This window comes from Pseudorasbora parva, chromosome 1 (genome assembly GCF_024679245.1).
Source record: "Pseudorasbora parva isolate DD20220531a chromosome 1, ASM2467924v1, whole genome shotgun sequence".
In the NCBI taxonomy this organism is placed as follows: domain Eukaryota; kingdom Metazoa; phylum Chordata; class Actinopteri; order Cypriniformes; family Gobionidae; genus Pseudorasbora; species Pseudorasbora parva.
The window spans coordinates 12,462,158-12,477,999 of record NC_090172.1 but is presented as its reverse complement, the minus strand read 5'-3'; the positions used below and the strand labels follow the sequence as shown (position 1 = coordinate 12,477,999).

The 15,842-nt window shown below is 37.3% G+C and overlaps 1 protein-coding gene across 1 annotated transcript in view; it reads left to right on the top strand.

Moving 5' to 3' along the window:
- LOC137046931 (sodium/potassium/calcium exchanger 3) overlaps positions 1-15,842 on the top strand; it is a 79,154-nt gene that overhangs the window by 32,624 nt on the left and 30,688 nt on the right. Inside the window, exons 3-4 of the mRNA XM_067424467.1 lie at positions 13,884-13,960; positions 14,253-14,327. Coding sequence (XP_067280568.1) covers positions 13,884-13,960; positions 14,253-14,327 — 152 coding nt within the window. The remainder of the gene's footprint in view (positions 1-13,883; positions 13,961-14,252; positions 14,328-15,842) is intronic.

The following is a 15,842-nucleotide window of genomic DNA, read 5'->3' as shown; positions in this document are numbered from 1 at the left end:
CATCTCTGTTACCCTGCATTCTCCAGAGCAGCTGTACAGCCAAAATCGAATTCTGTCCAATTTTCCTCACACTGTGAAGCTGCTTTGAAACAATCGCAATTGTAAAAAGCGCTACATAAATACAGTTGACTTCACTAGTTTTAATGAACCTTTTTAAAACGGCACATTAAAGAATATTCCAGATTCAATGCAAGTTAAGCTCAAATCACTAGCCTGGATGCCAGCCATGCTTAGCCCCGCCCACAAAATGTTTAGGTCGGGCAGTTCGGTCTGGCCTTGCTCCATAGAAGAGTAATTATCTCCAAACAGAAACTGTTCAGACCAATGAAATCATCAGGGCGGGCTTTAGACTATGATGGACAGATGATCAACAGTAACGTAACCATGCACGTCATCAAAGGGGCTTGGATTATATTTTTTCGAATCCTAAACGCAGAGCTTGTTTGTATATTCAGTGCATTCACCTTCAAAAAAAAATTTCAGAAATGATGATCATGTTTGGTAAGTACTCTGTGTATCATTAAATTATTCTATTTTTTTACAACACCGGCAAAGATTGTGTATTCTGGGGTAAAATGTGTGTTATTTTGGCAAGGGTGCTGCTAAAATTCGCACTCATGGGTCTATATATCACATAATAGTCGCTTCAACCCGCGGACATGGAAAAAAAACCCCAGGGTTGAAAAAAACGGACTTGGCAACACAGTGCAGTTGAACTCTGTCTGTTGACATTTGACAATGCGTCGCTTCGTTGCTCTGATTGGTTGTAGGTCTATCCAACTGATGTCTTTCCTGGTTCGGTTGAAACACGCCCCATAATCACAGCCCCATATTCTGACTAGAATTAAGTATGACCACGTCAGGCTATCAAATCACTGCAATTTGTAGAATAATGTTTGCCACAACAATGAATTAATCCCCATTTGTAGGCTTCCCACTTTTTCTTCATAAAAAAGCAGAATCTGGCTTACAGTTAATCACTTACAATAGAAGTGAACAAGGCCAATTTATAAACATTCAAATATTCGCTTTCAATAGTACAGCCACAGGAAATAAATAATTATTTCTGTAAATCTGTAAAATATGTCCAGTTTTGTATTGTCCAACTCCATCTTAAGCCTAATCCAATTGTAAAAGTGATTTTTTATATCATTTTATATCATTTTTTATAATTGATGTAAGTGCTAATAAGCATTTTACATTTACACTTCTTCTCTAAATTCTCTTTAAACACATTCCCTATTCATTTTCATTGTACTGTAAGTGCTACACTGTAACCTCAGTCTTTTATAATTATTTATTAATTTATTTATTTGTTTATTTACTTTTAAGTACAATGTTATTTGTTGTTGTCAATTAATGCTAAGATTAAAATTCTGTCAACTGAACTGAACTTCTGTTAATGATAATGATAATACTGGGGAGATTTGAATTTTCTTTACCCCAATTTTTTTTTTTTTTTTTTTTTTTGTAAAGATTTAAAATGACATGATGACAGAATATTTATTTTTGGCTTATTCATTTAAACTCTGCCAGTTGCAAGCAATGCTTAAACCTTTGTAACAGCCTTTTTGTCTTGAAGACCTTAAATTATAATACAAACGCAAGGTACTTTAAAAGTTAGTGAAAATAATGATGTGCCATTTTCCGCAGCGATCTGAAATAGGCTTTATTTTTGGAACTTACACCTAACTGAGGATCTCTCACTTGCACCCACATAGCGAAAAGACAAGCTTTGTCACCGTGTGTACCCAAATTTGCATTAATAAATTGTGGCCTGATGAAGCTACCTGATATCAGTTGCCCACTTATTATCACTTCTTTCTCACTTCATTTCTTTTTCTATTCTTTACACCCCCTGACAAAATTCAGGTCAGATTAATAATAACTTTATTGATTTTACTGAATTTACACCATAATATTTGCCTGACAAGCCAGACCCACATCAAGATGTTTGGTCTGGAAACTCACCATTGACAGAGCTCAATCCGAGGGGCGGGATAAACGGTTGTCTTTCAAACTCCCTCTGCATGGTCTGCAAGCAAATTTGATAGCACTACAACCAACCAGAGCAATGAAGGTGAAACAGAGCTAGTTGAAAGATTAAACTTTCGCCATATCCGGTCAGCAAAACTCAGAACACATCTTCCCTTCTTAAGAATGACTTCAGTGCCGTTCTTTGTTCTTTTCTCGAAGAAAAGCTTAACTCCAAGTCTTTCAGAGTCGCGGTCAAAGCTGATTCGAAAGACCACCGTTCACCAGCTTCTGTGTTTTCTAGAAGCACGCAAGCGCAACTCGGCCGTCATTATATTAAGCCCCGCCCAACGCCTCTATACACGATGTGATTGGCCCGACCAAAGTTTGGCGTTTACAGCTCAGAAGTGTATTGAGAGTTGCTAGACGACACTCACGGCAGATTAGATTTGCTGCCGCTAGGGTGCGTCTAGATTTCTAGGCTACGAACTGACGTGACACTGTTATCGTCCATAGAGCTGCTTTATAGCTGATTCAACTTTGTTTCATACTTGAATTGCTTCTAGTCACACAATCAGACAGCTTTCTGTTTAATTGTGTGACTGGAAGCAATTCAAGTGTGATGCTGTCACTTTCTCACATCCATTGAAGCCACCAAAGTATTTTCTCCATCCAATTGTTCTTCTTGCAATTTGAGGTCTTTTTCGCTATACTTCCTTGTTTTGATCAGAATAACTGTCACATAGAACTGGGTGAGCCATCCTTAGGCGTCTTTCAATCAGTTCAGCTGCACTGCAGCTAAACTTGGCTCCAGCTGGTAAGAAAAAAGGAAAACACAAGGCCGAATTGGCTGCTTGTATCCAAGAGGCGGAGCAGAGAGCTGTTGCTGTGAGGTGAAAGGTTACAGTGACGTATTTGCACACTGACAAAAGCCAGACTCATTGAAAAAAACACATTTCTGCAAAGTGATATTACATTGCTTCTTGCGCATTTCAGGACACTTTTAAAGTGAAATGTCTGGTGAGTGGTGCTGAAAAATAAATGAGTGTGACTACACTAATCCCAGGGCTGCACAGTATGACTTATGCACAGTATGCACATACTATGAAAAAAACAAAAACAAAAAAAACGGTCTATGATGCCACAGTAGCACGCGTGCAGATGCTTGTTTGTGTGTGAGGTTAAAGGGGTACTTCAGCGCTGGGAAGATGATTCTGTATTTAAACTGGGTCATCAATGTAGTAGAAATGTGAAATTATTTTTATATTAAATTTTTGAAAAGACAGAAAATGTATTTTTGTCTCATGGGGATGAAAGACAACAATTCCCAGAATGCCCTACGAGGCCACTCCCAAAGCCACCGCTACTGAATTACTGTGACTGGATTACTTTTCCATCGCATTCCTTGTCGTTAAGCACAATCATTTGAATATACTCCAGAGTTTCTACTGATACAAAGCCATATGCTAATCGCTGACCCAAAATGTTGTTGTTTTTTAAATCAAGTGTTTATCAGAGTTGTCCAAGACCCACAAATACACACACACACACAAATTACTGGATTCAAGGAGTTTATGTAGTTGAAATTTTAAAAAGTAACAAATCCTTCCCACAGGAGTTAATTTTACCCCCATAGGAATAAATGGAATGTGAGGTTTTTATTTATTATTTTCTCAAAAATATATAATACATCTGGCACACTCCTGAACAAACTCACTTAAACAAATGAAGGCATGAGACTATAAAATTTTCCCAATGCAGAACACACTCATATGCATGCGCGCACACACACACACACACACACACACACAAACACCTAGGAATTCCCATTAAATTTAATGAGAGGTCATATAACAGGGGCAATGTTTTTTCTCCCATTTTTTTCAAATAAAATCAATCAGTCACAATGCAGACTGCACACAGATATGAAAGGGGTCAGATGTGAACACATTTACAATGTAGAACCATTACAATTCTCTGCTGTTCACCTTACTAACTTATAAAGTTAGGAGTTACAGTAGGGCAAAAAAGTTTTTAGTCAGCCACCAATTGTGCAAGTTATCCCGTTTAAAAAGATGAGAGGTGCCTGTAATTTTCATCATAGGTACACGATAAAGAATTGATTTGCAAATTAGGGTGGAAAATAAGTATTTGGTCACTTACAGCTCTCTTGGCCAGATTTCTGGCTCTCACAGACCTTTAACTTCTTTAAGAGGCTCCTCTGTCCTACACTCGTTATCTGTATTAATGGCACCTGTTTGCACTCCTTATCAGTATAATAGACAACTGTCCACAACCTCAAGCAGGCAGAGACATGTAAAAGAACTGTCAAAGGACACCAGAAACAAAATTGTAGACCTGCATCAGTCTGGGAAGATGGAATCTGCAATATGTAAGAAGCTTGGTGTGATGGAATCAACTGTGGGAGCAATTATTAGAAAATGGAAGACATACAAGACCACTGATTATCTCCCTTGATCTAGGGCTCCACGCAAGATCTCACCCTATGGGGTCAAAATGATCACCACACGGGGGACCTAGTGAATGACCTGCAGAGAGCTGGGACAAAAGTAACAAAGGCTACCATCAGTAACGCACTACGCCACCAGAGACTCAAATCCTGCAGTGCCAGATATGTCCCTCTGCTTAAGCTAGTACATGTCCAGCCCTGTCTGAAGTTTACTAAAGCGCATTTAGATGATCCAGAAGAGAATTGGGAGAATGTCATATGGTCAGATGAATCCAAAAATAACTTTTTGGTAAAAAAAATAAATTTAAAAAAGTGTTGTTTGGAGGAGAAAGAATGCTGAATTGCACCATACCTACTGTGAAGCATGGTGATGGAAACATCATGCTTTGGGGCTGTTTTTCTGCAAAGGGACCAGGACAACTGATCCATGTAAAGGAAAGAATGAATGGGGCCATGTATCGTAAAATATTGTGAGCAAGGCATTGAAGATGAAACATGGCTGGGTCTTTCAGCATGACAATGATCCCAAGCAAGCTGCCCGGGCAACAAAGGAGTGGCTTCTTAAAAAGCATTTCAAGGTCCTGGAGTGGACTATCCAGTCTCCAGATCTCAAGCCCATAGAAAATCTTTGGAGGGAGTTGAAAATCTGTGTTGCCCAAAGATAGCCCCAAAACATCACTGCTTTAGAAGAGATCGGCATGGAGGAATGGGCCAAACTACCAGCTAACATTTGACCTCTGTCATTGCCAACAAAAGTTATATAACAAAGTATCGAGATTAAAATTTGTTATTGACCAAATACTGATTTTTCCACCATAATTTGCAAATAAATTCTTTTAAAATCAGACAATGTTATTTTCAGGATTTTTTTTCATTCTGTCTCTCATAGTTAAAGTGTACCTATGATGAAAATTACAGGCCTCGCTTATCTTTTTAAGTGGGAGAACTTGCACAATTGGAGGCTGACTAAATACTTTTTTGCCCCACTGTATATACAAACTAACTTCGATATTACAGTATCTGACACTCCAGTATACATAGAAAAACAAACAAATGTTTAATAAAAATTTCAACTAAAATGCTAAAACTTTACCAATAATTATTTTATAATGTCTAAATTGATATCTGAATGCATAATGAAAAATCTGAATATTACCGCCTTTGGGACCCAGAAGAACAGTTAATTTTGTATATATAGAATTATCGAGAGTCATAAAATATCATGTTATATTGTTTGTTTTTAAACACATCCCAGAGAACGATCTACTCGGTAACCATCTGTTAATTACCCCTAGGTTCATTTCTCACCGGAGTTGTCCTTTAAAGGTAAATAAAATAAAACGTATATTTTAATAATAAAAAAAAATATTTTTAAAATTTAAAAAAAAAAAAATAATATTATTGAAATGCACAAAAAAATAGTGACCATAATCTGTTAATATGTGTCAGGAGTTATGAATATGAAAATCTGCATCAGTACCTTTTGATTAAAATATGAGCGACAGCTGCTCCCATTCAAAAAACCTCCTCTATGCTCCTCAAGAAGACCCGCGACAAAACAACATCCCTCGGGCTGTTAGTTAAAAAGTGTACAGATGTGGAGAAATAATTACATATTTATATGTTTGTGGCAAATTTCTATACAGAGGAGTAATATTTATAAACATTTTACCCAAAATGCGCAGATATAATCATTATTAGCGCTGGATACTCTGATGTACTGTTTTCATTTCATACTGGCAGCCTGAGGGCGCTCTGTTCACATGTGGTCCATATATGGCACTCACAAGGAAGAGGCAGACAATGTAACATTCCAGGAACTCCCTGACACAAACCTCTTTTACTGTCTATTTACATTAACAAAGCTATCACTATAACATGCAGATAGACACGTTTGAAGACAATAAACACATGATTCCATGTTTGGTGTTTTTCATAATACATTATATTTATAATGCAATGCTATTCGACATAGCTTTTATCATTGTGCTAAAAAATATAATATTTTCTGTCTGATTTTTGGAAGCCACTTCAGATGGCTGTCAGATCCCAAAAGGTTATTTAGAACACTCAACTTGTTATATAAAGTAATTTTGGAGTATAAACATGGTTTTAATCTCATAAATTGTTGTGTATTGTTGGTGTGCTAAAATGCTAGCTAGCACTAATATGCACGTCACTGAGCAAATACGTTACTTTTAAGAATGATTTTGAATAGTAAAACTCACTGAAATGTTTCTATTTTCAGCATTTGATACAGTTTAGTAGGTGAAGTGAGAAGTTTGCTCAATGAAATTAGGTTTGAATAGAACAGTTTGAATAGAGAGTCATCAGTAATTACAATGAAGACAAAAGAATGGGATAAGTAGAGCCATAACCAGGCTGGGGATGTGTGAATGTGTGCTGGGAGACCAAAACTGAATGGGACAGTTTGCACCTCAAAACAATATTGTGTCAGACTTGTGGCTTTAGCTGTAGTGCATTTATAGATTGCAACAAAGCCAACTTCAAGATTTTTCATAAAAATAAATGTATAATAACTTAAGAAAACTTTGAAGCTTAATATATTTATTTCATTATGAAAATAATTAATTTTGACTTTGCAATAAACTGCCAAGTGTCTACTTTCAAATGAGACAGTTTATAGTTTAACATGAGATAGAACTGATAATGAACTGAAAGAAACACACTGTCGGTATATAGACAGAACAACCAAAGAAAGAACTAAACACGCCTGAACTGATGATCCTAATCAAATGAGTTCCCGTATAAACAAACAGGTCCAGGGAATAATTACAAATAGTTGGAAAAATGGGATATTGTAAGAACACAACTGAACAAAATATATAACAATGGCAAAGTGGTTTTGGTATATTTTACTGCAAAAATCCTACATAGTGCACCTTTCAGACAATTTTTTAAGGTCTTGGTCTTGTCTTGGTCTCAGACTTAGAGGATTTAGGATTTTATCTCAAGATCTCATCATTAATGTGATTTGATGAACACGTCATGTACGTTTTCATGAATATAAACGTGATTGCAAATTATATTAATTTATACAAACACTCATGTTAATATTAAATGACAAATTTTAAACTGTGTTTTTGCTGCATTTCGTCATTAAATCTGCTGCTTTTAACAAATTGGTTGAATAAATGATTCGGTGAATGTTAAATTATGTTAATGTTTTAATGTTAAATTAATCTTAACATTATTTATGAAGGTGTAATTGTACCAATTCAGATGCAACTTCTGTGCCATTAATTTTATTGTCAGCGGTTTGATTGGTAACAGTCCTACAGTGTCATTCTTAAATATAGCCTCAAAACCAGTGTAGAAAATACTCATTATGATGTTTTGGAATGTAAAAACCACACAAATATCTTTAGTTGACCTTAGACAACAGTATATAAAAAAGCCAGTTCACAACACCTTTAAAATTGGGCTACAATTGTGTGGCCTTGAAAACTTTCAACCTCTGTAGCACCAGTGCTATGTGCCCTGAAACCCTATGCACTAAGCAACTGATAGTGTTAACAAAAGCAAACATGAGATAAAAACACACAATTTCTGATGTAACAGTGACATTTTATCTTGCTTCTACAAGTGTTTGAGCACTTTATTGTAACTCATGTTTCATGGGTCTTGTACCCTAATGCTTCACATTACAAGTGCAGTGCTGTATCAGGTAATCTACTGAGCAAGTTTACTACATGAGAAAAGCCGGAAATAGGAGCTGGTTATGGGATGCAAACATTAAAATGTAGTTTACAAATCATGCAATGACAGGTTGGCATATATGTGAGGTTGAGGTAAAATAGAAAACGAGATTGTAAGTTTCCATTATCCTAGCTTTTTCCCTTATACAGTTTGCTGTGAAATCATTCACTTGCTCTGCAATCTGATTTACACACTTTCCTCTATTTTTGTTGGAGTCAAACACAATCTTATATGTGCGTCTTTCTCACAGAACCCCAAGACTTTCCCCCTGGGAGATGGAAATTTAGTATTTTTAGCAGTTGCACTTCTGTGTTGCTTGTCATCTCTTCGTCCCTCCTTTTTCCCCATATATCCTGATTCAAGTCCATGGGAAAGATATAGCCTCCACCCAGTTTCTCACTTTCACTCTGTTGCCATTGGCTTCCTGCCGCTGCTCGTCAACAATTCACTGCCCTAGGGAAGACGTCTCCATAGTAACTGCCTTCACTGAGGCAACCCGTCAGGACGTTCATTGGAGGCAGGTTTTTTCAGCACGATTCAGTGATTTACATAGAGCTAAAACATGTCTTTTGACACTGAGCTGGAGAGGAGAAGGGAAAGATGACAAGAAAGAGAAATGAAAAAGAAATGAAGGACAGAAAGAGTGAGAAAGAAAGGAGTGTCAATCAATGAAAGAAAGCAAAACAAACCATTGTAAATGAAAAAGGAGGGGGGAAGAGGATTTGTCTTGGATGCAAAGGGCAAGAAAGAATATTATCCCTGCACATGTGTTTGTTTTTATTAGTCCTTTTCCTAAGGAAGTCTGTGAAGCAGCATCCCAGTGGAAAATTGTATTGCTCAGAGTCAGAGGTTGCTCTTCGAGATGCGATGGTACTTAAAGGGATAGTTCACATTGAAATTAAATTTTGATATGTTTTAGCTTACCTCATGGGCATCCAAGATGTAGGAGTATTTGTTTCCCCAGTAGTTTCAATTTTGATCATTTTAGGTCAAACCGTTCTTGTCTGTCCCTCACATAATGCAGGTCTATGGTCACCACCTCAAAGAGCATACACAGAGAAGTCCAAATTAAACAATCCCCCATCGTAAGTACACACTGATGGCCTAAGACGCGAAACGAGCGGTTTGTGTGAGAAAACGAACAGTATTTATATAGTTTTTACCTCTTGTACACCACTACGTCCGACTGATCCGAGGGCGCGCATGCGTGTTTCCTGTTGTGACATTCGCGCGTTCTGGCTTTAGTCTGCGCAAGCGCGGAAAGCGCCGGAAGTGGAATTCTCGTGCGTGTACGTTTCTCATTGTTTGCACAAAACAGAGATTATAGGTGAAACGGCTAATAGAAATGGTACTAATTTGCACTTATCCTGGATGTTTAAGTGAAGTTCACAACATAATTTCGGGAGGAGTGAACCCATCTAATCTTTCAATTAGCAACGTACACAAGCGCAAGTTCGAGAGGCGTGAACCCATCTAATATTTCAATCAACCGCTAAGCATATAAGCAGCCTCCTACCTCTTTCAGTCATCAGTCGTTTTGCTTCATCTGGACAAATCATGTCCGATCTTCTGGAAATACAACTTTTCCCGTCAGACGACGAACTTCTCAGCGTCCAAGAGACGCCTACCTCTCCTCCTCAACCTCTACCAGGTTCTTCCACCCAGGCTAGCGATCCACAGCTTGAGCGACCAGGACATCATCTCAAGTGTTTGTACAAACCATGTACAAGAAGACCACTCTCTCCTCCTCCATCAAGAGTTGCAGCTTCTTCCATCTCTCCTTCTCAGCCTCCTCAGTCTCCATCTCTGCCTACTGGTAAAGAGGAACTTACCAATTCACAAGATTAAGGGAAAGCATACACCTGCATCCACACACATAAAAATGCTGGGTTAAAAACAACCCAAGTTGGGTTGAAAATGGAAAAACCCAGAATTTGGGTTGTTTAAAAGAGTCCATTCAATGGGTTCAAACATGTTTTTAACCCAGCATTTTTGGATGAATAGTAATTTCCTGCAACTTAATTCAGAAATAAATGTATATTTATGTTTTCTTTCTAATTTATATATAATATATAAAAAAAAAAAAAATTGACAAAAAAAGCTCCACAAGTTGTAACCTACAATACTGTCTAACACTTGATGACAGCTCTTTTAAGCCCTCATCGTCAGTGAGGAACCTGGGTGTGTTCGTTAATACCAATTTTTTTATTTAAAGCCACATTTCTACCATCTGTAGAATGCAGTCTACCATCTTAAAATATATCTAAATTACGGCACATGATTTTAATGCAGAATGCTGAACAGTTAGTACATGCGTTCATGAGCTCAAGGCTAGATTATGGTAATGCTCTACTGGGTGGTTGCCCTGCTCGCTTAATAAATAAACTGCAGCTGGTCCAAAATGCAGCCACTGGACTTCTTACTAGAACCAGGAAGTACGATCATATTAGCCCAGTCCTGTCAACACTGCACTGGCTCCCTATTAAACATTGCATACATTTTAAAATCTTGCTTATTACTTACAAAGCACTAAATGGTTTAGCTCCGAGTACTTGCTCTTAAGCTCTTAACACATTATAGTCCATCACGTCTATTGCGGTCTCAACATTTTGGCCAGCTGATAATACCTACAATATCAAAATAAACTGCAGGTGGTCGATCCTTTTCCTATTTAGCACTATATATCTGAAAAAAAGTAATTACTAAATTAACTGTATCTACTACAGGGAGTGCAGAATTATTAGGCAAATGAGTATTTTGAACACATTATCCTCGTTATGCATGTTGTCTTACTCCAAGCTGTATAGGCTGGAAAGCCTACTACCAATTAAGCATATTAGGTGATGTGCATCTCTGTAATGAGAAGGGGTGTGGTCTAATGACATCAACACCCTATATCAGGTGTGCATAATTATTAGGCAACTTCCTTTCCTTTGGCAAAATGGATCAAAAGAAGGACTTGACAGGCTCAGAAAAGTCAAAAATAGTGAGATATATTGCAGAGGGATGCAGCAGTCTTAAAATAGCCAAGCTTCTGAAGCGTGATCATCGAACAATCAAGCGTTTCATTCAAAATAGTCAACAGGGTCGCAAGAAGCGTGTGGAAAAACCAAGGCGCAAAATAACTGCCCGTGAACTGAGAAAAGTCAAGCGTGCAGCTGCCAAGATGCCAATTCCCACCAGTTTGGCCATATTTCAGAGCTGCAACATCACTGGAGTGCCCAAAAGCACAAGGTGTGCAATACTCAGAGACATGGCCAAGGTAAGAAAGGCAGAAAGTCGACCACCACTGAACAAGACACACAAGCTGAAACGTCAAGACTGGGCCAAGAAATATCTCAAGACTGATTTTTCTAAGGTTTTATGGACTGATGAAATGAGAGTGAGTCTTGATGGGCCAGATGGATGGGCCCGTGGCTGGATTGGTAAAGGGCAGAGAGCTCCAGTCCGACTCAGACGCCAGCAAGGTGGAGGTGGAGTACTGGTTTGGGCTGGTATCATCAAAGATGAGCTTGTGGGGCCTTTTCGGGTTGAGGATGGAGTCAAGCTCAGCTCCCAGTCCTACTGCCAGTTTCTGGAAGACACCTTCTTCAAGCAGTGGTACAGGAAGAAGTCTGCATCCTTCAAGAAAAACATGATTTTCATGCAGGACAATGCTCCATCACACGTGTCCAAGTACTCCACAACGTGGCTGGCAAGAAAGGGTATAAAAGAAGAAAATCTAATGATATGGCGTCCTTGTTCACCTGATCTGAACCCCATTGAGAACCTGTTGTCCATCATCAAATGTGCGATTTACAAGGAGGGAAAACAGTACACCTCTCTGAACAGTGTCTGGGAGGCTGTGATTGCTGCTGCACGCAATGTTGATGGTGAACAGATCAAAACACTGACAGAATCCATGGATGGCAGGCGTTTGAGTGTCATTGCACAGTAATAGTCACCTGCACACACAGATATCCCCCTAAAATAGCTAAAACTAAAAACTAAAACTTCCAAAAATATTCAGCTTTGATATTAATTAGTTTTTTGTGTTCTTTGAGAACATGGTTGTTGTTCAATAATAAAATTATTCCTCAAAAATACAACTTGCCTAATAATTCTGCACTCCCTGTATATCATTGATCTGCCAACATTGTCGTTATATGATAAATGGAAATGAGCTGATAACATCACCGTTTTCTCCAGAGCGACGGAATCAAATTTTGTTACAATATTTTCCTGTTTAACACATGTAAAAGCGCTATATAAATAAAGGTGACATGACATGATTTGACATGTTTTCAACAATATAATACTATAAAATGAACGTGGATAGTAACAACATTATCTTATGAGTATTCACATGTATTTATACGTAGGCTAAGATGTGTCTACAACTACATGCATGCATTTAAGTTAGTTTGCATAGACACTAAAATGTACAATATTGATGTATTGACAGCATCTGAAACTAATTTATTTATGAAAAGTCTTTAATCTGTAAGTTCTAAATTCATGTAATGAATTGGTTAATTATAGCCTAGAAATCTAGATGCACCCTAGCGGCAGCAAATCTAATCTGCCGCGAGTGTCGTCTAGCAACTCTCAATACACTTTTGAGCTGTAAACGCCAAACTCTGATCGGGCCAATCACATCGTGTATAGAGTCGGTGGGCGGGGCTTAACATAATGATGTCAAAGTTGCTCTTGTGTGCTACTAGTAAACACAGAGTCTGTCAAACGTTGGTCTTTCTAATCAGCTTTGACCTTGCCAAATCTCTGGAAGACTTTGAGTTAAGCTGTTCTCTGAGAAAAGAACAAAGAACAGCACTGAAGTCATTCTTAAAAAGGGAAGATGTGTTCGGAGATTTGGATACGGCGAATGTTTCAACTATCAACGAGCTCCGCTTCATGTTGCTCTGGTTGGTTGTAGCGCTATCCAATTGCGTGCAGAGGGAGTTTGAAAGACAACTGTTTATCCCGCCTCTCAGATTGAGCCCTGTCAATGGTGAGTTTCAAGACCAAACATCTTGATGTGGGTCGGCTTGTCACGCTAGGTTAATTATGCTGTATTTGATCAATGAGATTTCTTGTGATGTGTGCTTTTGAAGGAGATTTACACAACTTCCACACAAGTAAAAATGTTGTCATTGTACACTTTTTGCTGGTAATTTTTTTTTTTAGATCGTTAAAAAAGTAGTTTTGTTTAGGTTGTGTGTGTGTGTGTGTGTGACCTATAAGTGTGAAGAAGGGAAGTTTCAGTAGCATTGTGATGGGCTGCTATAAATAAAAAATTTGGTTCTGTCGTCATTAAAGTTCTTATTCCTCTGTCAGACTGGATATTTTGCCTGAACATGTAACTAGTCCACCACACATTCAACTTAATGGGTTTTGAAAATCCAACAAGCACAACTGTTTTTAATCACACTTTAGATTAGGGTCCAATTCTCACTATCAACGAACTGATACAAATTTTGCCTCTGTAAACTAATTACTGCTTATTAATAGTTAGTAATGTAGTTGTTATGTTTATGTATTGGGTAGGATTAAGGATATAGAATATGTTAATGCAGAATAAGGCATTAATATGTGCTTTATAAGTATAATTACAGGCAATATCCAAGTAAAATGCATGCTAATAAGCAACTAGTTAAAAGTGAGAATTGGACCCTTAACTAAAGTGTTGTCACAGTTTCTTATAATTCCATGTCCATACCATGTGGTATCTTTCCATTAGCAATTCACGAGTTCCCTGAGGACATCTTCACAAAAGAACAGCGGAAGAGAGGTGCCATACTACTACATGTGCTATGTGTGAGTGAGATGCATCTATTTATCTATCTATCTATCTATCTATCTATCTATCTATCTATCTATCTATCTATCTATCTATCTATCTATCTATCTATCTATCTATCTATCTATCTATCTATCTATCTATCTATCTATCTATCTATCTATCCATCCATCCATCCATCCATCCATCCATCCATCCATCCATCCATCCATCCATCCATCCATCCATCCATCCATCCATCCATCCATCCATCCATCCATATATATATATATTTGTCTATCTTTCTAATCTTCTCTCTTCTTGTTGCAGGCCATCTATATGTTCTACGCACTAGCTCTTGTTTGCGATGACTATTTTGTGCCCTCCCTGGAGAAGATCTCAGAGGTGAGTCAAGCCACCTGTCTGACATTTAAGCTGGAATAAGAATGACAACTTGTTACTTTTGCCGTTCCTCAGAAAACGAAGTGATGACAGCCTGGACAATCACAAGTGTCACAAGTGTTTCCCTGCTCCCATGGGTCAGCACTAATGCTATGTGTCATGAACCCTGGTTTAAGTGTTTAATTAGCACATCAAGATTGGAAGATGTGTTTCCTTTTGGGAAATCCCCCTTTTTCCTGTTCTTTTAGGAAATTCCCTTTGTTCACAATTTACAGGTTTTCTCATTCGCTTTGGTGCATTTCTCACATCACTATTCACATTTGCATAACAGTTAATGCAGTTCTCAAAACAATTAGTACACACTGCAAATCCTGGTTGATAACCTGCAAAAGCATGTCACTTGTTCAAAAGGGATAGCTTATTCCTCAAAAGCAAGTATTCATGTCAATGAATGTGTCAGTGTCATCAACCCTTACGAAAGGAAAATATATTCACCAATATATTACTTAAAATATATATAAATATATATATAAATATATGGAATAATATATTTATGGTATTATAAAATATATTATACATTCATGTAATATATTGTAATATATTGCAAAATATACAAATGATTGCCGCTTTCAATATATTGCAATATATTGAAAAATTTAAATATAAAATCCCATATATGTGAATATATTGCCTAATGTATTCCATGACATTTTCCAATATACTGCAATAAATTTTTGTTTTGTAAGGGAAGATGAAAAGTCCTGACATCATTGTTTATGAACAAGATAGTCAAATGGCTTTGTCATGTTTTCATTATGACAGTTTACTCTGTAAATGTTTTCCAATGCAAAAAAAAGTCAGAGCTTGGTGACACTACCTGAAGATGCTCAAGACGGCACTATATACTATTTGAACAGCCATTTGAAAAATACAGCAAAGTTACACATTACTATATTTAGTGAGGTAACGGAGTACAACACACTGAATATATATATATATGTTTCACATTTTTTCATATGTTCTTTGCAATTCTGATTTAGTCACAGCATTGTACAAAAAAAAAAACTCCCTTTTTTACAACAAACATAAACTGCCTTTGGGTAGAGCTGTGTACAAATGTAAACAGAATTGCAGTACATATTGGATATGAACATACAACATACATAGAACTAATGCTTCACACACCCCTTCTCATCCGTGAAAAGTTTAAATTCACCTTAGAGAATTTTTAAAATTTAGGAGATATTTTCAGGAGAAAAAAAGATTTAAACAACTAGTTCAACATTGTATGTAATGACTCAAGCAATAAAATGAAGAGTATTAGTTTTATGTGGAATGACTATTCAGCATTCACAAGTATAGTTAATTTTGACTGACATGACAGCAGAGAGTTGTATGAAAGCAATCGATGCATGTCCAAAAGCATTTGCAGTTTGTTGGAAGGAATGAGAAACTGCTACTATGATGTGCACACATGACTAAATGTTGTGGAGGTTGAACTAACTGTTGTGAAAATGT